A 24262-nucleotide genomic window follows, 5' to 3' on the forward strand; every position below is an offset into this window, starting at 1 on the left:
ACTGGCCTCCGATTTGTTTCAGAGGTAAGAGTGCAATAAAAAGCCACACTTTCCATGATGATGATGTTAATAAAAAAAAAAAACCATAAAATTGTGACAAAAGAATTTTTAATATCTCAAAAAGATTCAGAATAAAAAAATATAAATCCTGGCTTTGTGCCCTTTTCTGCAAGTCCATTCTGTTTTACTGTAGCATGTCATGGCCTTGTCTCTTTGTGATGAAGCTCAGTTTGTAACCTTAGCAGATTCTCCTTCAGATTGACACTTCAGATGTAGTGGTACTCTTTCATCTCCTGAAGCACCTCCTTTAGAGCCTGGCCCACAGTCAGCTCTGGTGGCTTGTGACTTTGGATGAACTGTAAAAGGTAGGAACAGTCATTCAGTGTATGAATTCCATTTCTAAACGAGTCCTTAAATTTTTGAAGAAGCAGAATGTTTACCAGACCTGGCAGTTTATAGGGATAGTGTAGTATGGCCATTTTACATACAAGTGTACAATAAAAATACATTAGTAAACCTGTCTGGCTTCATGTTTAAGGGTCTGCAAAGTTGGTCCTGGAGGGCCATAGTTGCTGCATATTTTTGGTTCAAATCAGTTTCTTAAAGAAAAGTCAATTAGTGCTCCAGTAACATTTTTATGTTTCATTTTAGTTGAATTACTTGGTAAGATTCTCCACCTTAAATAACTTATACAAGTCATAAGCAGCTGCATTCACTTCTTCTGGTTGTTCTATCTACTTTATATAAAGTCATAATCACTTACTTGTCTGTCTGTTCATCAGTCACACACACCTAGCTGAAGTGATTTTCATGATATTTTGCATTGCTTTTGGTCCAACTTAAAATATAGGCCATATGGTGTATCGGGGGGTGGCACTAAAAAAATCGGAGCAAGAGTGCACAGTGTCTAATAGGAGGACACAGTCATCAGTACACAAACTTTTGTCCGTGCCAAAGTGAAAACTCATCTAAGAACGCAAATAATGTTTTCTTCTTAGTTAATTTGTATAACAGTTTTATTGTCATGCTGGATTACAGCTTTTACTAAAAAGTACCACCCGCAAAAAAATAAACACCCCAACAAGCTCAACAGAAAAAATGATGGTGCAATGCCTCACACATTAAAGGAACACTTCTGCTGGATCAAGAAGGTAAAGACTGCAACGGCTAAAAAGTCAAATGAACTGACTGTGATTTGAATCGTTTTAGGTTGTATGTCTCTATTCTGTCTCTAGTCAAATTACAGCAAGTTAAATCCTTTTAGAAGTAGAGAACTGGGAGCAGACAATGGTTTGTGATCCCGGCAGGAGCAAGCCCTTGACCTTTGTTAGGGTATTTAGACGGAATTCACATTAACAGGCTGAAGTAACTCAAATCCAACCTTTTGCTCTCATATGGTAGAAATCTTCAGTTTTCAAGTCTGCGTGGACACAGATATCTGATCTTTTAAATTTAGATTTGAGTCACTTCCATATGTGGTCCTAGATTGGGTATGTATCCAATTCGTGGCCATGTGACATGAATAAGAACGGTCAGATTGGTACTCACATGGCTTTTTTTTGCCTATACCATGGGCAGAGTGCTGCCACCATTAGCCAGCACTAACAACGTTGCAAAAACAACAATGGAGGAGAACTACAAGCTGTGAAAATAGTCACGGTCCCAACATTATTGGCTCCGTTTTCTTATCCAGAAATCTCTTGGTACAGTGGTGTCAGCAGTAGCCCCAGAAAACAGAAAAGCTAGCCGTGCTGCTTTTTTTTTTCCTGTTTTCTTGACCTATCATGCATAGCTGGTGGAATGTTTGCCATCCTCCAGAGCAAAATGCAATGCATACATTCGCTGCTAGCACATCCATTCCATCAGTTTTAATACTATGAGTTGTCTTACAAATATTTTTTGTAGATAACGCAGACGACTCGTGCACAATCAATATGCGCGCGCATGCTGTTTTGGAGGACAGATGTGTTCACATTACAGTTAGATACCGGTCAGTTGTACTGACCCGTCAAAATAGGCAAATCCTATCTGAGGAAAAAGTCAGAACTGAGCAATGAGGTTTGTAGTGTGACTGTAGCGTTCATCCCTGGTACGACCAGTTTATCCTTTGCAGTGAGGAAATGGAAAAAAATTGGTCTCAGCCATTGTTAAGGTATTAAAGTTTATCCTGTGCAGGGGTGGAAAACTGGGAATGAGAGTGATGTCATCAGCATGCCACCTGCATTGTTTAGGGTTCCAGAGGTAAGTATTGCAGGGTGTTCATGTAAAGTGAGATTAACTCGGGGACATTATTTAGGCATTTCTATGATTAAGTTGTCCACCAATAATAAAAGAGCATTAGAAGTCTAAATTGCCTTTCGTTGACACTGCCACTATAAAATATGCTCTTTTATGTTTAACTTTCTTTTCTTACTAATTAGCACACATACGAATGATGCTGAGGTAGGAAGAATATGACAAAGGAAAGGTAAGCATTTAAAGCTGTGGTAAAAAGTATGCATTTCAGATTTTTTTCTAAATGTAATATACTGTCCTATATTAATGAATGCAAAAATAAGACAAGAAAAGCTTGCTAATGAAACAGATTAAATAGAGGGGAAAATGACCTGACAATGGTCAAACTGATTGGAATGAAAACCAGCAGCAGGGTAACATGAGAACCCTCCCCTAGACTGGCAAATTCAATACCAGTAAATAATTGTTATGTAATGTTTTCTCCAGACTGCATTTAATATATATAGCACCCTTCACACATAACGGTCTGTAATCTGTTTAACACATTTTTAAAGATACCAACCACTGTAGTAAAAAAAAAAAAACAAACAGAGAGAGTCAGAAGAAACTAGACAGTGTATGCCAAAGTGAGAAAGACCCTGGGCAAGGGGCATGTCTTAGGATTTACCTGCTTGGTTTCTTCCAACGTTGTGTAGTGATAGTCATCGGGACCAAGTGACTGCAGCACAGATGAGTACATTTGTTGACTGCTCTCAATAAATTGTCGGGTCAAAGCCAACTGCTGCCTCAGCATGTCATTTAGAGCAAACACTGCAGGACTGTAAGCAGTCAGAGCTGTAGAGACACAAAAAACCTGCCGTGAAAAAATGGCCACTTAATGCCAGGCTTCCTAAATCAGTACCTAAGTAAGAACAAAGTCAGACATGATCCCCTTGAACCAGTGCCAGTTGTTCTCCAGGCTATTGAATGAAGAAAGCAGAGAGCACCAGATCAGATCATGTTTTCTTCCCTTCACATCACCTGCCCCCTCACCATTGTTGTTGTGACATGTGGCAACATTACATGGGCACAAGACCAGTACTGGAGGACACCACATGGCTGCAGGGTTTTGTTCCAACCAACTTTTGTTTTTAATTGGAGTCCTAGCCTAATTAAGTAATTAGTTAAGTAGTAGTTTCTAAGTGAGGGGTAAATGTAGAAATTACAAAAGGTAAGTTTGGTCAGTTTTGTAAGAATACACCAAGCATTTATGTATGTTACATGGGGATAATTAATTTAGTGGTTTTGTTTTTGAAATTTTCTTCATTGTCATGATTTTTGTTCTGCTTTTCCAGCTGTTCTGGCTGATCAAGTCATTATTTCTTAATATATGCACCTTAGCAGGTCTGATGTTAAAGTAAATGGCAGCCTTTCAGCATTCAGTATTGTCTGCCTGGCTCTCCAGTCAACTTATTAAATATCATTAATAGGATATACTGTACTTAAGAGGGAAGACTACACAGAATCAAGTTACAAAATGTACATCTGGTGTATCATGCAGGTGCATTTGAGGGCTGTGCTAGCACTGTAGCCCTCATTGCATGAAGATTAGTAGGTTGGTTCTAAAACCTTCTTAATCTGTTTCAGGTTGTGGGGGCCAAAGGCTAAAAATGGACCTGCACAGGCACCACACACACATACCTTATTCATACATAGTGACAATTTGCAATTAACATAGCATATGTAATAAAAAAACTTCTTATAATAATTTCCTTCTGTACTTTAGCATGTCTGCCATAGCAAATTTTTATGAAATGGGACTTGCAAAGCAAGCATGATAAAGCAGTTATGACAAATATTTGGGAAGAACAGGCAAAATGTATTCATGCGAATGATCATTATGGATACCAGGCAAATGTGGCACACTGATGGTAACTTACCAGGGAGACCACATTTTCAAAGACACCTACAGGGACACTTGTGGAGCTTGTATGCCCAAACATAAAGCCCATCCTCGTTTGTTTAATGCCTGCTTTATGTCGTCATTAACACCAATGGATCAGGACAGGGTGGGGAAAAAAAAAATAACAGAACACTTTCACAAATATAGCTCAGCTGCCTCGCAGTTAGGAGACCTGGGTTCGCTTTCCGGGTCCTACCTGCGTGGAATTTGCATGTTCTCCCCATGTCTGCGTGGGTTTCCTCTTGGTGCTCCGGTTTCATCCCACAGTCCAAAGACATGCAGGTTAGGTGCATTGGCGATTCTAAATTATCCCGTGTGTGTGCTTGCTGTGTGGGTGTGTGTGTACCCTGCAGTGGGCTGGCATCCCACCCGGGGTTCGTTCCTGCCTTGCACCCTGTGTTGGCTGGGATTGGCACCAGCAGATCCCCGTGAGCCTGTGTTCGGATTCAACGGGTTGGAAAATGGATGGACTTTCACAAATAAGCACAAAGGATTCCACACATCGCCTGAAGTGGAAGCAAGTTTACATTTACTTGGCTGATGCCTTTATCCAAGGCAACTTACAGCAGTTATGATACAATTGGTTACAGTTCTTTTTGGTTTTTTTAAATGGAACACATTAGGTCAAGTGACTTGTTCAGGGGTCACACAGTGTCAGTAGTGGGATTTGAGCCCACAACCTCAGGGTTTGAAGTCACAAGCCTTAACCTCTACACCACACTGCCCAAGTGCCAGTGCTGTCTGTTTTTGTGTATTTCTTGTTCCCCCTTGTGATGTTGTTCAAATTTAACAAATTGTTAATCAAATGGGCCTCCAACTTGGAACAGCATGCACAAAACTATAAATATTTTGTAATTACAGTACGTTGGATTCATCAAAACAATGTTTATTAGATAGGCTGCGTTTTTTGATATTCTACAGTAACTTGATAGGACACATAGGATGACCAGACATCCTGATTGCAGGCTAATAAATAATAGTGTCAGTGAAATTGTGAATCATTATAATCGGCAGCTAATGCAGTTATGAGGCTGGTTTAGTGTAAGGTACCGGAGTAAGAACAAAGTCAGGCCTGATAGCCTTGAACAACATAATATTAGTAAGTGCTGGCTGTTCTCCAGGCTATTGCATGAAGAAAGCAAAGCCCACATCCTTTACTGATCATTTACTGAGTAAATGTTGATTTAGTCTGTGCATATTAGCTTAGCTAACATGGCACAGGGTACTTCATTCATATCTAGGTAACCTTTAATTTGCTTGCTTGTATTTTATACTTTTACAATTTAAAACTTCACTCATCTTGCCCGTTAAGACTTAAAGCATTGGGAGAAGTGAAATGCTGATGCAGTAACAGGTTCTCTTCTGTTTGTGATCAATTTGCTAATATAGAGTTTTCCACAATCACATCTGGATTTGCATATGTAGGATTGCCCGCCTGTGAAACTTTGTGACAGCAAATGACTTCATACCTGCACAGGCAAACTTGTATCGGAGATCTGTTTGTCATAAGTGGTGGCTATCTGGGGTAAAATCAAGGAAAATATACAAAATATATGCTGGAGTAACCACTCTCAAGGTATAACTGAAACAGTAAAGTAAATCATTGTTGAAATGGCACATTTCTCTGTTTTTAAGATGGACAAGTTCTTTTCAGAGAGAGATTCTGAAATTTCAAATCTTTGTACAGAGTCATCTGTTCGAGACATATCAATGAAAACTCATCCGTCTCGACAAATTTCCCTGAAGAACAGAACAAGTGTATGACATTTCAACAAAATTGGTCCATTAGTGGCTAAGGTGTTTCATGCTGACAGATAGCTGTTGCAAAAAGTGCTTCAAACACACTGACAAAAGGCAAATTATTAGGAAAACAGCAAAAGAGACTTGAAGCATTTAAAGCTATAGCAACAATAGCATTTTCTAAATCCATTAAAAGTCAAACATACAGACTTTTGTGAATGCAGAAAAAGAGGACCAGCAAATCATTCAGAAAATGACTCGCTTACTGATAACAACATTTATTTATATAGCAACGTGATATATAAATGTGAGTAGAACAAAAAACGCAGTACCCAGGACCAAGTTTGAGAACCAGTGCCCAAGAAAAACAACCCAAATCTTGTGCTCCATGGTCTAGCTGTCTTCATGTTTTAAGATTCTATCACATTATACAAGCTGTCATATGACATGTCCCATGACATCTGGGCCTAGTCATGTAGTTTGACATGCCCAGGATACGAGTCCAAGCAGTCTGGACTCTTCTCAACAAAATCAAAATTGATTTTGACTTAAATCACAGGGAGGGGCTCATGTGCAGGTGGGAGATGACAAGTAACAAGTGCTCACCTGGCACTAAAAAATCACATAATGCAGCTATAAGGAATAAGAAACAGAGGTGTTTTGGACCTCAGTAACGGAAGAGAGAATTCGTCTCTCTGATGTTTTGAGTTGGATGTAAATTTCACATCCCCTCCAATTAAAACACGTGTGATGTGCCACCAGCTTAATCTTCCAAGACCCCTCCTCGAAATACCCCCCTGTGGGAATTTCAAGCATTAGTTTACCTTCTATGGCATCGGGGCTGACGGCATGACTGGCGATGGGTGTTGGATCCACATACGACATTCCTACGGATGGACGCAAAACAGCATCACCTTATAAAGAAAGAAAAAAAAAATGTAATAGTGCCTTCCACATTGATTTTTATCATTCTAGTAAGGTGCTTCACTAAAGGCCTTAACTCAGATTTGTCATATGTACTCAATCCATTGATATTCTTACTTTGCACATTAGGAATATTATAATAATATTATCTTACAGTCTGTCGTTCGCTTTGTGGGTGATACATCATCCTGTACAGAATTTGCCTGTTAATTAGTTATGTTCATATAGCGCCTGTCTGACCTGCTCAAAGCACTTTATACTTAGACACTGGGGAGCCACGTCAGCCACCACAAATGTGTAGCATCCACTAGAACAGGGGTCCTCAATCACGGTCCAGGAGAGCCGCAGTGGCTGCAGGTTTTTGCTCCAACCCAGTTGCTTAATAAAAAGCACGTATTGCTAAAGTAACACGTCTGCTGCACTTTAGTGATTTTGAGCCCTTATTGCTTAATTTTGTCTTAAACTGCTATTTTAATTGCTCCTTATTATCAATAACATGCAAATGACAAAAGAGAGCAGCATTTCTCCATTTAGCTTATTTACATTTACACCTGTGTGTATTTATCTGCACTATTGGGTTTAATTAAATACTTGGAAGAAAAATGAAGAGTAAAAAAGTGAAGGACTGAGAATTACTCGTCCATTTTAGCCTTCAAATCATTTGCATGATAGAAAGGGAAAGAAAATCTAGGATATGAGAATGACCGGACATAGCAGAGTTAATTTAATTTCATAGCTTGTTAGTGCTTTATTGGCAAGAATTGCTTTCTAATTAAGCAACCAGGTCAGAACAGAAACCTGCAGCCACTGCGGCTCTCCAGGACTGGGATTGAGGACCCCTGCACTAGAATGATGCGACAGTAGATATTCCAGCACCAGTATGCTCACCACCCATTAGCTATTCGGTGGAGAAGGGCTGAAAGAGATAGTTGGCCAGTTAGAGACCAGACGATTAGGAGGCAGAATAGACAAAGTCATGGTAGGCAATGTAGCCAGGACATTGGGGTACACTCTACTGTTTTTGAGTGAGATCTTTAATGACCACATGGAGTCAGAGATCGGTTTTATATCACATCCAAGGTATGTTGATTCAGTACAGAAGTGAAAATATGAATGGATATAAAAGTTTAAAGTGGGTAGAATAAGTGTAACTGATAAAGCTTTATCATCACCATCAGCACTGTGCACACAAAACCACATTGGTATGGCGAATGCCTTCATCCTAAAAGACAAACAAATTACGATGTCCATTTGGGTATCATCTCTGGATCTGCCCGTACCATGGTGCATGAGGAGTCGGAGTCAGAGTACCGTAAAGTTTGCACTACTCAACATCCTTTAGTGGATCTCTGCAGGTTTCACTCCCTTTTGCCCAAAGAAGTCTCACCACACGATGTGTTGTTCAACAAGAGTGCAATCCCACAGCGAGCATCCATGTTCATTTGATCTTGGCTTCAACTAGACTAATGGCCGACTGCTATGCTATTTGTGTTTGGACTACCATAAGCCATCGCAAATGTTATATTGTGTCAGCTTCTATTCATTGCGGTTCCCGCATCATTTTCAAATTGCCTTTACTTTTTGATTTCCACTCGTAATTAGGAAATGTTTAGTTTTTTTTTTTTCTTTTTCAATTTTTAGCTGGATTGTATTATTATAATTGGATTATAAAGATCCTGATTTTCAATCAATCAAAACAGAACTGCTATTATGACTGCCAGGAGGTCTGATGCTCTTCTCCTATAAAGCTGTTCATTTGGTCTACCTGACACTGACCTTGCGTTTTTGCCTCCACATCCGTTACATTCTCAATTTCAGTAGTTGCATTAAGTCACAGGTTTGAGGTTCCAAGGATGAAAAATCGGTTCAAATTCTCGCTCATTCCAACGGTTATTAATCTTGTAGATAAGTTCAATTTTCATATCCACGGGCTTAAATTATGCAAGTATTTGCATCCATCATCGGCCAAGTCTATATGTTGGTTGTATTTTTATTTCTAATATGTTTCAGCCTTACGTATTAGGCTCACTGCTATATGTGACCCAAACACATTTGTGAGGGTTTAAAAATTTTTGATAGCTTTTATCACAACCATTTTTTTGTTCCCAATTAAAGCAAACTTCAAAATAATTCAAGTATTTAATACAGAACCTTTCTCAATGGATAACATTCATATGAGCAAAAACGGTTTGGTGTTTGGCTGTGGCAGGACAGTCAGCACAGAATGGTAGGCCTCTCCCAATTTCAGGGCCATCTGCTACACAGCATAACACAATTATAATAAAATTCTAATAAAATGAGCTCCACCATTAAAAATGGTCAAAATGGATTTACAGTGGGATGCAAAAGTTTGGGCAACCTTGTTAATAGTCATTATTTTCCTGTATAATTGTTGGTTGTTACGATAAAAAATGTCAGTTAAATATATCATATAGGAGACACACACAGTGATATTTGAGAAGTGAAATGAAGTTTATTGGATTTACAGAAAGTGTGCAATAATTGTTCAAACAAAATCAGGCAGGTGCATAAATTTGGGCACCGTTGTCATTTTATTGATTCCCAAACTTTTAGAACTAATTATTGGAACTCCAATTGGCTTGGTAAGCTCAGTGACCCCTGACCTACATACACAGGTGAATCCGAGTATTTAAGGGGGTCAATTGTAAGTTTCCCTCCTCCTTTAATTTTCTCTGAAGAGTAGCAACATGGGGGTCACAAAACAACTCTCAAATGACCTGAAGACAAAGATTGTTCACCATCATGGTTTAGGGGAAGGATACAGAAAGCTGTCCCAGAGATTGAAGCTGTCTGTTTCCACAGTTAGGAACATATTGAGGAAATGGAAGACCACAGGCTCAGTTCAAGTTAAGGCTCCAAGTGGCAGACCAAGAAAGATTTCGGATAGACAGAAGCGACAAATGGTGAGAACAGTCAGAGTCAACCCACAGACCAGCACCAAAGACCTACAACATCATCTTGCAGCAGATGGAGTCACTGTGCATCGTTCAACCATTCGCGCACTTTACACAAGGAGATGCTGTATGCGAGAGTGATGCAGAGGAAGCACAAACAGAGCCGCTTGAGGTCTGCTCAAGCACATTTGGACAAGCCAGCTTCATTTTGGAATAAGGTGCTGTGGACTGATGAAACTAAAATGGAGTTATTTGGGCATAACAAGGGCGTTATGCATGGAGGAAAAAGAACACAGCATTCCAAGAAAAACACCTGCTACCTACAGTAAAATATGGTGGTGGTTCCATCATGCTGTGGGGCTGTGTGGCCAGTGCAGGGACTGGGAATCTTGTCAAAGTTGAGGGATGCATGGATTCCACTCAGTATCAGCAGATTCTGGAGACCAATGTCCAGGAATCAGTGACAAAGCTGAAGCTGCGCGGGCTGGATCTTTCAACAAGACAACGACCTGAAACACTGCTCAAAATCCACTAAGGCATTCATGCAGAGGAACAAGTACAACGTTCTGGAATGGCCATCTCAGTCCCCAGACCTGAATAGAATTGAAAATCTGTGGTGTGAGTTAAAGAGAGCTGTCCATGCTCGGAAGCCATCAAACCTGAATGAACTAGAGATGTTTTGTAAAGAGGAATGGTCCAAAATACCTTCAACCACAATCCAGACTCTCATTGGAACCTACAGGAAGCGTTTAGAGGCTGTAATTTCTGCAAAAGGCGGATCTACTAAATATTGATTTCATTTATTTTTTGTGGTGCCCAAATTTATGCACCTGCCTGATTTTGTTTGAACAATTATTGCACACTTTCTGTAAATCCAATAAACTTCATTTCACTTCTGAAATATCACTGTGTGTGTCTCCTATATGATATATTTAACTGACATTTTTATCGTAACAGCCAACGATTTATACAGGAAAATAATAACTATTAACAAGGTTGCCCAAACGTTTGCATCCCACTGTAAAAAATAAATAAATAAAAAGTAAAAATGCTCCACCAACCTCTGGCCCAGCTGTAAGCAAACCCAGGGGTCTGCGTCTGCACAGCGATTTCTCGTGCCTTTGGCCGTTTGCATGGGGCTGGGGTTCCAGACCGGGACCGAGTAAGCGTTCGAGCCGAAGATGATGAATTAGACGAGTGGGAGCTGCTCCTAGACGTTTGGGAGCTGGGCGCTTCGGACCTTGAGTTGTTGCTGTCGCTATCGCTTTGCTCTTCTCCCTCCAAAGACTGCCCCTCTTTGGAGACCTCTTCCTCGATGCTGTCAGCAGGTGAACCCACACCTAAGTGTTCGGAGATTTCACTGATGGACTTTTCTGTGGGGATCTCGCTTTCAAAGTCACTCTCATATGTGGCTTCATGCTCGGTTGCAATACGGGGCTTTTCCTTGTCGGGCACGCGAGTTCCTCGGCTGCCCTGTGTCGTTTCAACCTTCACCGTCTTTGAAAGAGAAACTCTATTACTAAAAAGCTATTAGAGTCCAAACTGAGTAGTTAATAAAAATAGCGGCAACCATACCTGTGCCCGTTTTGCATCCGATTTGTCAGTCTTCACCTTCTCCTCCAGGGCGGGCTCCAGATCATCAATGGTCATTATATTCATCTTAAAATCTGAAAGCATTAAAAAAACAATGGGGATATCCAGCATCGTGGGAATTGCGGCCTGGGCTCTCCAGTTTCGGAAAGCAGAATATGAACAGTATGAGGCAATAAAAACTTTTTTCTTCCTGTTGTTATTAATCAGAAAGGCACCCCGACAAAAGAAAAACCCACCAGTGTTACAAATCACATAAAGACCCCTCCACTCTGTTACTTTCACCCAAGTATTTGCATAATTTTCCGCTAAGCCCAGCACTTACCATCTGAACTTTCACTTTGTTCACTAATCTTGTCCTCTGTCAGCCCTGCCTCAGCGTACAAATCCTCCACAGACCTGGCATCACTCCTAGTGGACAAAGATGATGAAGACCTCCTTAGCAATCTCGCCCTCGGTGACAGCACCCTCCGAGGTGAGTGGCCACTGGGTGGAGTAGGAGTTGGGGAACGGACTCCTTTAGGAGAGCTCAAGGAAGAATAAGCGCGGAACCGGCGAGGTGACGGAGTCCGCATTGAGTGCATTCTGAAGCCTGGGTGCCGTGGGGAACCTTTGCTGGGTGGGGAGGGAGATCTGGAAAGGGACTGATGAAGGTTCCTGTGGAGAGGGGTGGTGGAACGCCGCTGCCCCAACTTTAAGAAAGGCTGAAAGAGAAAAGGAGGATCGGGTCAGCACTGCAGCATGACAGACAAGTGGAAAAGCAGTCCTGGACATGGTGCCAGTCCATCACTGGGCCTGGAATCACCTATTAGCCAATGACACAAGAAAATAAGCAATTTGACAAATGAGAGGAGACCATTCAATCCATCAAGTCCGTTTGTTCAGCTAATAGCTAAGCTGTCCCAACAACTCATCCAGATTCTATACTTTAAAGGTTGTCCATGATTCTGTAGTTTATTCCAGATTCCCGTGACTCTGTGTGTAAAGAAGTGCTTCCTGGCTTCAGTCCTAAATGGACTTCCCCTTAATTTCCACTGGTGTCCTCATGTAAATGATTCACATTTAAAATGAAAAAATTCTGCTGGATCTACTTTATCCATACCTTTGAGAATGGTAAAGACCTGGCTTAGGCCCCCACGCAGTCTCCTCTGCTCGAAACTAAACAGGTTTAACTGCCCAAGTCTGTCAGAATACAACATGCCCTTAAGTTCTGGAATGCACTTGGTTGCTCTCCTCTCTACAGCTTCAAGCGCTGCTGTGTCTTTCTTGTAGTGTGATGACCAGACCTGCACACAATACACCTCAGTACCTGCTGTCTCCCCAAGGATTTTACCATTATCTGCAAATTTCACAAATTTACAAACTACATTGCAATCTATGTCACTAATATAAATTAGAATAAATGGTGGTCCCAAGGTCAGCCCCTCTGAGGGAATCCACTAAAGACCTCACCCCACATGGAGCATTTGCCTCTTACTTATACTCTTAGGGCCAGTTTATACTTAACGCGACGCATTCTCCTCTGGACGCGTACTGTTTATACTTCGCACATACTTTATGTAAATCTGGAAGATTCCACCAGGTGGCAGTGTGAGATATCATCACAGTGAGAACAGGTTTGGCTTCGCTGGGTTGTGAATTGCCCGAAACGTCCATTAAATTTTGAGGACACCTTGCCACAATATCTCTGAAAAGGGTGGATGTTTAATGATCACATCCATCAATCCAGGGATGCGCCCATTTCAGCAAGCATCGGGCGTGAGACAGAAACAATCCCTGGACGGGACAACAGCTCATTGCAAGGTGGACACAAGCACACACAATACACTAGCGTCATTTTAGCATCACCAAATCCCCAAACCTGCGTGTCCTTGTAAGGAAACCGTAGCCCGCTGTGGAAACCCACCAGGAAAACATGCAAACTCCGCGCAAGGAACACCAGGGACGGGACTCCCTGCGAGACAGCAGTGCTATCACTCCGCCACTGTGCCGTCTGTCCCCACGTGTGTAATTATTAACAGCATTCATTATTTAAGTTAATGATTTACCTGTAGCACGTAATATAGATAGTTTAATGCATTTAATCACGAAAGTGATATCAAGTATAAATCTAAAGATTCTAAATGTACAGAGAACTGGAATATCATACCTTTAATGTGTTCTGTGTGGCAACTGCTGCATGCCACTGCTGTCAATACAGGAGGGAGCCCCCGAAGCACGTAGCGATTAACAACTGGGCTGGTTTAAGACGAGGTTTACGATGGTCTACTCTAATAATAAAGTAAACTACAAGATTAAAGTGGACACTTCGAGATGTAAGCCGAAGTTTCCACTTTAATCACAAAATACACTTTTTCACCGTGTCCCTAACTTTTTTTTTTCTCTGTGGCTGAAATACGCGGCCGTTCATAATGTTGCTGTTGACGGCGCAGAAGAAGGTAACGTGTTGTGTCATTACGATGGGGAATATGCGACGCTGGAATATAAAAGCACCGCAAATGTATTTGTATGTCGGCATTTTGCTTCACCACATCGAACCATTCATCAAACATCGAAGCGCGCACACCGATCCTGTACGATCCGCGAAGCGGCTTTCTGTCACATGTTGATAGTAAACAGAGACCCTGATGTTACGTGCCAACTTGATCACACTGCTCCCCCCTGACTTTGTGCTGGTACTGCAACTTGCACACGCATCGCTTTAATTTCTGAGGACGTGCTCAGAGGCTGCGTCAAATGAACCATGATGTGTACGCGTTCTGAGCGTGAAGTATAAACCGGCCCTCACTCTTATGGAATTACGTAAATAGGATTGACGAGACTCTTGGGCCGAATGGCCTTTTCTCATCGATATTGTTCCAATGTTGTATACTAATGTGCACATCATCAGGATATGGAAAATAAATCAGAGTACATGGGAAAAAAAATATTCAGAGACAAAAGGAGAAGGTGCAAACTCCATACAACAACCAGGCAGAGGATTCAAACCCAAGAAGCTGGATCTGCGAGGCAGAGTAGCACCATAGGCAGGCTCTATTGTAGGAGTAAAGCTGGACAGTTTAACATCTGTGGCAGAGCGACGGGCATAAAGCAAACTCCTGTCAATCATGGAGAATCCACTGCATCCACTTAACAGTGTCACCTCCAGACAGAGGAGTAGCTTCAGCCACAGACTGCTGTCACCATCCTGCTCCACTGACAGACTGAGGAGACCCCACACTATGCGGCTCTTCAATTCCACCCGGGGGGGAGTAAATGCGAACATTAATTTTATTTTAATTTTTTTCATTTTTATTACTCTTTAATTTAATATTGTTTCTTTGTATCAGTATACTGCTGCTGGATTATGTGAATTTCCCCTTGGGATTAATAAAGTATCTATCTATCTATCTAGACGTCGTGGAAAAAGGGTTAGTAAATGTCAAGCACTTGTTCAAGCATATCAGGAAACCAGTCACAGAACAACAAAGAGTAAGAAGGTTCTGGGTGATGGTTCAAGACATTGCCTGTGTATTATGTACCCAGTAAGTGGGACCCTGAGGTGGTTCAACGTGTGGTGGGTGCAGCAACACGCCATATTAACAAAAAAAAAAACCCAACCTCCTCCTCTTCCTAAGTCTTGACAAATGTCACACATACAGGAACACAAGAAGTATTGAAAAATATTGTAAAGGACCAAGAATATAGAGAAATTGTACTTTTATTTTGGCGTATGTAAGCTGGTTATGTTGTCTGCTAAAACACCTTATGTCTTTTGAGCCAATCAGAGTGATCAATAATTGAACCAATCAGAGTAAGCAATAATTCAGCACTGTTATGCGGATTCCGTATAAATAAAAACTAATAAATAAAACTGTGGTGTAACCCCATGCCAACCTAAAGCGTCTTACATAAAATGAAAGGAATAGATTTGACATTTTGACTGGCCCATTGTTTTGCAGGGAACCAATCACCTGCCAGAATACCCACCATGTGTTCAGGGCTTTGAGGAGTAAAGGGTCTTCGCCGATTCTCCTCAGACATTTCCACTGAGCTCCCCAACAATTTCTTCATATCTTCTTCATCGCTGTCAGTGGCAACCGTAGATTTGGCTTGTTGTTTCAAGGCTTGTGGCTTCCTTTTCAGAAACTGATCACCTCTGCCATTGTAGTCACCACTGGAATGGGCAGAAAATGGCAATTCATCCGAACTCATTAAGCTCATGTCTCGGTCTGCCGATGCTGCCGCAGCACTGGCTAACCGTCTGTTCTTAATTCGGCTCTCAATTTGTGCCACTTTGTTCAGGGCAGCACTGGTTGAGCTCCGGGTATTGGGTCCTGGTCCTGGTTTGATATTTCTAGCTGCTGGAGGCTGGCTGCTCTTCACAACCTGTGGTGCCTTCTTGAGAAATGGGTTGTCCACCGAGAGCTTCGTGAAGGCTTCCTGGGCTCGCAGGAACTGATTCTCTTTTGTTTCCAAGTCGGGATCATCACCCGGAAAGCCGTCCAGATTCTGGCTCTCTCTTAGAGACCGGGTCTTCCTAGTCAGAGCCTCCATGTACTCCTGGAAGGTTTAACAAAGAGGAATGTTGGTAACAGCTCTTTAAAATTCTTCAGCAGGCAATAATAATAAAAAATCTCAATACCCAGTTCTGAAATAAATAGCTATAAACAAGCGTAAGAACCAAGCCAATTCAACAAATGAGACATTCCATGTATTGTCATTAGTAGAGTTGAGTGAAAGTGTAACTTTCACGTGCTAACTGGATCACTTCGATCTCCTTTAAGGAGGTGGCACATTATTTCTATAGCACATTTTCATACAAATTATGTATCCCAAAGTGCTTCACAAGATGAAGAAAGAAAACAGAAAAATATAAAACAAGATTAGGCAATGCAAAGTAACAAAGAATAAAGTAAGGTCCGATGGCCCGGAGGACAGAAAAAACAAAATAAAAAATTCCACCTCAGCCATTACCCGGCCTGCCTCCACCTCAGCACATCAATGAGAGCTGTCACTTACCTGCAGCTCATCTTTGGTATTATCTCGATCCGCACTCCGCACCCTCTGCCCAGACAGCTGAGCCTGTGCCCGGGCCAGAGCCGAACTTCGTGGGGCTTTCTGATTCTTCTGATTCCACATTTTTGCTTGAGCTGCCAATCAGACAAACAGGTTACCAGTTACCACTCAATGCCCGTTTAGTCTAAAACTGTGACTTGGAATTTTATACTGAGGTGTGGCAGAAAAGTAATGAGACTGGCAACACTGTAAGCGATCTGGCAATGCTGCGCTGTTGTCCTTGATAGAGCACGTGTATCAGTACCCTCCCATAGCTCAGTGCGAGTTTCAACTCCTTCCGATAACTATGTGATTTTTGTGACTGCTATTGGCGAAGTTGTGTTTTTGGTTGTGCGTCACTCAAAATGGAACAGCAGAATTTGGAGCAACGGTGTGCCATTAAACGGCCAGTGTGACGTGGTGCTGGGCGATATGACAATATATATATCGTGGGGACGATAGAAAAGTGTCTATCGTCCTATTTCTCTTCTATCGTTTCTAACCTAATTTTATCAATTACTAAAGAAAATATTGCATTAAATAGGCTATGACAAATGAATTATAATGTCTTGTCGCTATGCAATGCATCCTCTACCCTTTATATAAGTGATAATCAAGAATAAAAATGAACTTTTTCGCAAAGAAACTCCATCTTGTGGTTTTGTGACAGTTCAGTTAAATGTCACTTCAAAATAAAGTTGCAAAAAAAAGTATGCAATGATATTTTTGTCAAACTTTTCAGAGAATAACTGGAAACGTACTTTATTGTGGGTGGTATATCGTGATATATATCATTATTGTGATATAAAATAATCCATATCGTGATATATGATTTTTCCATAACGCCCAGCACTAGTGTGACGTTTGAAAAGTTAAAACAGGCCTATGGGGAACATTCTTTATCCCGAGCTCAAGTTTTTCAGGGAGGCCTTCAACTTCGAAAACCAATGAAAACATCGAATGTGTGAACACTCTTGTGAGATCAGACCGTCGTTTAACATTAAGGATGTTGAGTGAACAATTCAATTTGAACAGATTTACCGTTCATCAAATTTTGACTGAACATTTGCACATGCGAAAGGTCTGTGCCAAAATGGTGCCGAAAAACCTCACAATTGAGCAGAAGGACAATCGAAAAAACGCATTCCTGTGGTTCCCCTGCCCCCTTATTCACCTGACCTCAGTCTGTGTGACCTAAACTGAAAAATGTCCTCAAAGGACGTCATTTCGGGACTTTAGAAAACATCCAAAAGAGTGTAACGGACATGCTGAAGACCATACCGGTTGAAGACTTCCAGCGCTGCTACCAACAGTGGGAACAACATCTCCATCGGTGTGTAGCTGCCCAAGGGAACTACTTTGAAGGGGATAACATTGATGTTTGAAAAAAAATAAAAACTTTGGTAAATAAAAAATCAGTCTCATTACTTTTCTGCCACACCTCGTAACTCGCCCCATGAGGCTTAGTGAAATGGCTTCATCTTAATAATGTCAATGAACTTATACATCATCGTCATGGCTCGTTTAAGTAATTTGAGATTGCTTCACCTTTACTGTAGGTTAATGTATGCAAATGTTGCGGACACTAGCAATTTGTTTGTCTGCATGTAAATCGTCCCCCCCCCAAAAGTGTACTTTGTTTGACTAGTGCAGGGGTGTTGAACTGCAGGCCGCAGTGGCTGAAGGGTTTCATTCTAACCCTTTTTCTAATTAGTGACCCGTTTTCACTGCTAACCAGGATCCTGAGCGGTTTTGTCGTGTGGTGAGTGCGGCAGTGTGCTGCACCAGTGGGGGCTCCCCAACCTGACCTGACCTTTCCTTAATTACTGTCCCTGACAAAAGTCTTGTCGCTTGTGTACAAATTGACCTGAAGTGTCGCTAAAATAAACTGCTCAAAAAAATTAAAGGAACACTTTGAAAACACATCAGATCTCAATGGGAAAAAGAAATCCTCCTGGATATCTATACTGATATAGACTGGCTAATGTGTTAGGAACGAAAGGATGCCACATCGTTTGATGGAAATGAAAATGATCAACCTACAGAGCCCTGAATTCAAAGACGCCCCAAAAATCAGAGTGAAAAAATGATGTGGCAGGCTAGTCCATTTTGCCCAAATTGAATTGCAGCAACTCCAAATTGTACGCAGCACTTTGTATGGCCCCTGTGTTCTTGTATACATGCCTGACAACATCGGTGCATGCTTCTAATGAGATGACAGATGGTGTTGTGGGGGATCTCCTCCCAGATCTGGACCAGGGCATCACTGAGCTTCTGGATAGTCTGAGGTGCAACCTGGTGGCATTGGATGGACCAAAACATAATGTCCCAGAGGTGTTCTATTGGATTTAGGTCAGGAAAGTGTGGTGGCCAGTCAATGGTATCAATTCCTTCATCCTCCAGGAACTGCCTGCATACTCTCACCACATGAGGCCAGGAATTGTCGTGCACCAGGAGCCACTGTACCAGCACAGGGTCTGACAATGGGTCCAAGGATTTCATCCTGATACCTAATGGCAGCCAAGATGCCTTTGTCAAGCCTGTAGCGGTCTGTGTGACCCTCCATGGATATGCCTCCCCAGACAATCATTAACCCACCACCAAACTGCTCATGCTGAATGATGTTACAGGCAGCATAATGTTCTCCATGGCTTTTCCAGACCCTTTCACTTCTGTCACGTGCTCAGGGTGAACCTGCTCTCATCTGTAAAAAGCACAGGGCACCAGTGGTGCATCTGCCAATTCTGGTATTCTATGGCGAATGCCAATCGAGCTGCATGCTGCTGGGCAGTGAGCTCAGGGCCCATTAGAGGACATGGGGCCCTTGGGTCACCCTCATGAAGTCTTTCTGGTTGTTTGGTCAGAGACATTCATACCAGTGGCCTGCTGGAGGTCATTTTGTAGGGCTCTGGCAGTGCTCATCCTGTTCCTCCTTGCCCAAAGGAGCAGATACTGGTCCTGCTGATGGGTTATGGACCTTCTATGGCCCTCTCCAGCTCTCCTAAAGTAACTGCTTGTCTCCTAGAATCTCCTCCATGCCCTTGAGACTGTGCAGGGAGACACAGCAAACCTTCTGGCAATGACACGTATTGATGTGCCATCCTGGAGAAGTTGGACTACCTGTGCAACCTCTGTAGGGTCCAGGTATGGCCTCATGCTACCAGTAGTGACACTGACTGTAGCCAAATGCAAAACTAGTGAAAAAACAGTCAGAAAAGATGAGGAGGGAAAAATGTCAGTGGCCTCCACCTGTTAAACCATTCCTGTTTTGGGGTCATCTCATTGTTGCCCCTCTAGTGCATCTGTTGTTAATTTCATTAACACCACAGCAGCTGAAACTGATTAACAACCCCCTCTGCTACTTAACTGACCAGATTAATATCCCATAAGTTTCATTGACTTTATGCTATACTCTGATTAAAAAGTGTTCCTTTAATTCTTTTGAGCAGTATATATTTCTAATCAAGATTTTGTTACAAGAAATGGGTCATTTCAATCCCATCAGCGTTTGTAATAATGTTTCAGTGCAAAACGAAACTGACAAAAAGTATTCTAATATTCACAGCTTGGTAAAGCCCATTGAGTCAATTTTTGGCAAGACATAAGTGTTGTCGCCTTGTCATATGAGCTTCACCTGTGACTAATAATGGATCAATTAGGTCTCAGGTGTGTATAAAAAGAACCCCAATACACTAGACCTTCACATCAACTGCAACTAGACCTCTGCAAACATGCCTAAGATTCACCCTGAGACTAAAGTGTTGATTATCAAGAGGCTGAAGACCAAATCCACTGCAGATGTGGCAAACACCTTCAATGTGTCTCAGCGTCAAGTTCAGAGGATAAAAAAAAGATTTGAAGAGACGTTTTTGACAAGCCCAGGTCAGGAAGACCCTGCAAGACAACTGCTCGAGAGGACCGTTTGTTGGCTCGAAAATCCAAGGCCAGCCCATTTTCCACTGCAGCAGAGCTCCACGAGACCTGGTCACCTGAAGTCCCTGTGTCAACCAGAACAGTTTGTCGGATTCTGTCTCGAATTGGCCTACATGGTCGAATCAGTGCCCATAAGCCATCACTAAACAAAAGACAATTGAAAAACCGTGTGGCATTTGCCAAGGCCCACAGCCTGCTAAAAGGATGGACGCTGGAAAAGTGGCAGAAGGTGGATTTTTCAGATGAATCTTCTGTTGAATTACACCACAGTCACCGCAAATATTACAGGAGACCTACTGGAACCCGCATGGAGCCGAGATTTACCCAGAAAACATTGAAGTTTGGTGGAGGCAAAATCCTGGTCTGGGGTTACATCCAGTATTGGGGTATGTGAGGGATCTGCAGGGTGGAAGGCAACATCAATAGTCTAAGATACCAAGAAATCTTAAGCTACCCAACCATAAAAAAGGCCAAATTCTGCAGCAGGATGGTGCTCTATCGCATACTTCCATCTCCACATCAAAGTTCCTTAAAGCGAAGAAGATCAAGATGCTCCAGGATTGGCCAGCCCAGTCACCAGACATGAACATCATTGAGCATATGTGGGGTAGGATGAAAGAGGAAGCATGAAAGATGAAACCAAAGAATATTGATGAACTCTGGGAGGCATGCAAGACTGTTTTCTTTGCTATTCCTGATGACTTCATCAATAAATTGTATGAATCCTTGCCAAACCGCATGGATGCTGTCCTTCAAGCTCATGGAAGTCATACAAGATATTAAATTTGGATCTCACAGCACCACTACTTCATTTGCTGACATATTTTTGGATTTGCAGTCAAGTTGTTCATTTTCTGTATAGGCGACAAAAGTTTTGTCTTGCCCAAATTTGACCTTTCTGTCTTGATTAAATGATAAATCTTTTTTCAGTGAAACTAATTTATTTCAGTGCATTAAACGTCATTTGGGAGGGCTTTAGCTTTTCATATGAGCTATTTCTAACACCAGTTGATTAATTAAAAGGCAGGTTAATAGCAGGAGCTTCTACAAAATAGAGAAGCGACAAGACTTTTGTCAGGGACTGTAGTGACCAGTTTTGGCTGCTAATTAACTTCTTTTCCCTTTATGTTAATTGACATGTTTTTTTAAGATTCAGACCACTGAATTGCTTCATTTTTTTTCTTAAACAGCACCCAAACATTAATGAGAAAGTTGCTTTAGCAGAACAAATAAGTCCATCTCCATACCTGCTCTGTCCAATCCAGAATCGTGTGGGCTGGTGGTTGTGTCAGGAGAAGGTAGAAATCAACCTTGGATGAGGTGCCAGTCCATAGCAAAGCAGTCTCACTGGCTGTGTAATGCGAGGTCTACATGGAAAAGATAAAAAAAAAAACAGAATATAAGTAACTTGACGACCAATAATCCAGACTCCGCAGTGGGGTGGGTGGGGGGAGGCATGTGGCAAACCATTCTGACTTGGCACTGAGCGCAAGTCCACATAAATAAGAGAGGGTTAGAGTCAGGAAGGGCAAGGCCAAAAACCTCAATGATGGAATCAATCCAACCAATCAGCTTCAATAAACGCTAGGGAGTACCCCGTAGGGGGCGCACAGGGGCCACACCTGACCCCTGTGAAGATGGAGTGAGGGCTACCGGGCCACAGGTGGGCTCAGCTAAACAAGTTAGTCCAGAACATTTGAAGGAAAAGGGCTTGACTGGGAAGGCGGTGCACGACTGAGCTGTATGGAGAATGTTGATCAAGCACAACGACCCCACATAGAAGTGGAAGAAGAAGAAACGATTTGGGGCTAACGAAAGGAAACCAATCAGTCCATTTCGGCTATTCTGAAATGAAATCAGATATTCTCTGAAAGCTATCATGCATTTAATTCAAGATCACAAACACGTTTTAAGCAGTGTGGCGTAACGGTTAAGGCCTTGGACAACAAACTCCTGAGGTGCTAGTGACAGGGTGTGACCCTGAGCATGTTAACTTCACCTGTCTGTGCTCTGGTTAGATTAGAGATCTCTACTGGCACGTACACTGTGAGGGTACAGATGGGGGAGGCGGATAGGGCGGCAGGGAACTATGCACAAGCAATTAGACACAAAGATGAGATATAAATAAAAAAATACAGTAAATAGGAGTAGCAAGTGCAAAACAGAACCAGGAAAAAATCAGATAAAAAATAAATGTAACCAATTGCATCTCGATGTTGTAAGTCGCCTTGGATAAAAGTGTCAGCCAAATAATATCAGCGGCATAGAAAAGCTTAGTGAACAATTTAACACGAGAACCTAGTGGTCATGGAGGCTATACTGAAAAATAAAAAACTTGTAACGTTTTACTGGCGTTTCGTTTCTCTTACCACGGCAGGCTCACACTTTTCTATCACCTCGCGTACATAACTACAGAAAGCCAATTACCAGTAAATTATACAAAAGAAGCGACAAGGCAAGGAGCAAATCTGAAATGGAGCATCAGTCCATCGAACTGAACACCGATCAGCACTCTTTCACGCGATTATTGCGACTCATTTTCCTTAAACTGGACCAGATGGATTATTCGAAATAGGATTTCTGAAGTCAAAATTTACTTCATCAGCCAAAGAACTACAGAGACTGAAACACGCTATCAAGTGCAACGCAACGATCTGAAACGACCCGAAGATCGATCTAATGCATTTCATATCGATCGATCGATATGAAATGCATTATATAACAGATAGAAAAGGCACTATAGAACAGATAGAAAAATCCTTATTTGTCCCCAGGTGGAAATTTGGCTCTTTACAGAAGGTCTTTAAATAAATACATACATAAATTGGTATAACACGGTCGAAACAAAATTTTAAAATAGAAAGAAAACGTCTGACTTGGCAGTCCCAGTGAGGCATTATACAGGATAAAATGGAATTTACAAGTTCCCTCTAGAATGAACCTTCATCCTGTAGAAATGCCGTCTTTGTACGTTGTCTCTTTAGCTGTGTCTGATTGATTGCTTTTTACCCACCGACATCTGTGGCCGAAATACATTAACTGTTGCGACGAAACTCGATTTCCCGGACTTACTCCATAATGATAGTATGTTTTGTTATTTTATGCAATATTTATTACAAACGTAACGTCGACATAGCAGCCCACCAACTCAACCTGAGTGCCACTCTTACCATTCAGCTCCGCTACACCACAGCATTGCCACCCCGCCTACAGGGGCTGAGTGTGTGCTAAAGAAACCGACTTCCGGTTCACCCGACTTGCGTCTGTGTCAAAATAAAAGTCCCGAACAAACCTCGTCATGTTTCACTCACTATTATAGTTCTTTGTACAATTATTGCTAATAATAATCATCGTCATCATCAAAAACAACAATAAAAAGGCAATAAAACAGGAGAACATATCACAGGACAACATGAAACAAAAGCATTGCCGGCAGACAGACGAAAACCAAAAAACAGCTTTAAAAGAGTTAAACAGCAATAGATTCCATATTTTTACATTCTGAAATAGTTTGTAGATACACGTTTATCCATCCATCCATCTATCCATTTTCCAACCCGTTGAATCCGAACACAGGGTCACGGGGGTCTGCCGGAGCCAATCCCAGCCAACACAGGGCGCAAGGCAGGAACCAATCCTGGGCAGGGCGCCAACCCACCGCAGATGCACGTTTATTTCCACTTTAAAATATTCAAAAGCTGGACTTATTTCAGAATAGTTCATTTTGTGTATATAACAATGTGCCAATATTGTGATTTAATTAATTACAAATGACATTTTGTATTATTTTAAAGTGGGGTTGTACCTAAAATAATAATCTGCATCCACATTAGGCTCTTTTTTAATCTATACAGGAGTTTGTTTTTTTTTTCCAATGGGACATAACCAAAACAAATGATGAATAGTTTCAGGAATATTGTCACAAACAATTTTATTTATCAACTAT

At 41.7% G+C, this 24262-nt stretch overlaps 1 protein-coding gene across 2 annotated transcripts; it reads right to left on the minus strand.

Annotated features, from left to right (window-relative positions):
- Window positions 1-91: 91 nt before the first annotated feature.
- Window positions 92-23573, minus strand: c10h19orf44 (chromosome 10 C19orf44 homolog). Of its 2 annotated transcripts, none has more exons than XM_039767012.1 (10): window positions 23487-23573; window positions 21564-21683; window positions 16348-16478; window positions 15316-15888; window positions 11672-12050; window positions 11332-11423; window positions 10818-11253; window positions 6742-6831; window positions 2903-3069; window positions 92-356 (listed from the first exon to the last, which is right to left on the minus strand). In XM_039767012.1, the coding sequence occupies exons 3-10, from the start codon at window positions 16465-16467 to the stop codon at window positions 267-269; spliced, it is 1947 nt and encodes a 648-aa protein (XP_039622946.1). In that variant the 5' UTR covers window positions 16468-16478; window positions 21564-21683; window positions 23487-23573; the 3' UTR covers window positions 92-266. The 2 variants fall into 2 exon arrangements, with proteins under 2 accessions (XP_039622946.1, XP_039622947.1); XM_039767013.1 differs by lacking the exon at window positions 23487-23573 and adding an exon at window positions 23330-23452.
- Between the last annotated feature and the right edge of the window lie 689 nt (window positions 23574-24262).

Source organism: Polypterus senegalus, chromosome 10 (assembly GCF_016835505.1).
Source record: "Polypterus senegalus isolate Bchr_013 chromosome 10, ASM1683550v1, whole genome shotgun sequence".
Lineage (NCBI taxonomy): Eukaryota > Metazoa > Chordata > Cladistia > Polypteriformes > Polypteridae > Polypterus > Polypterus senegalus.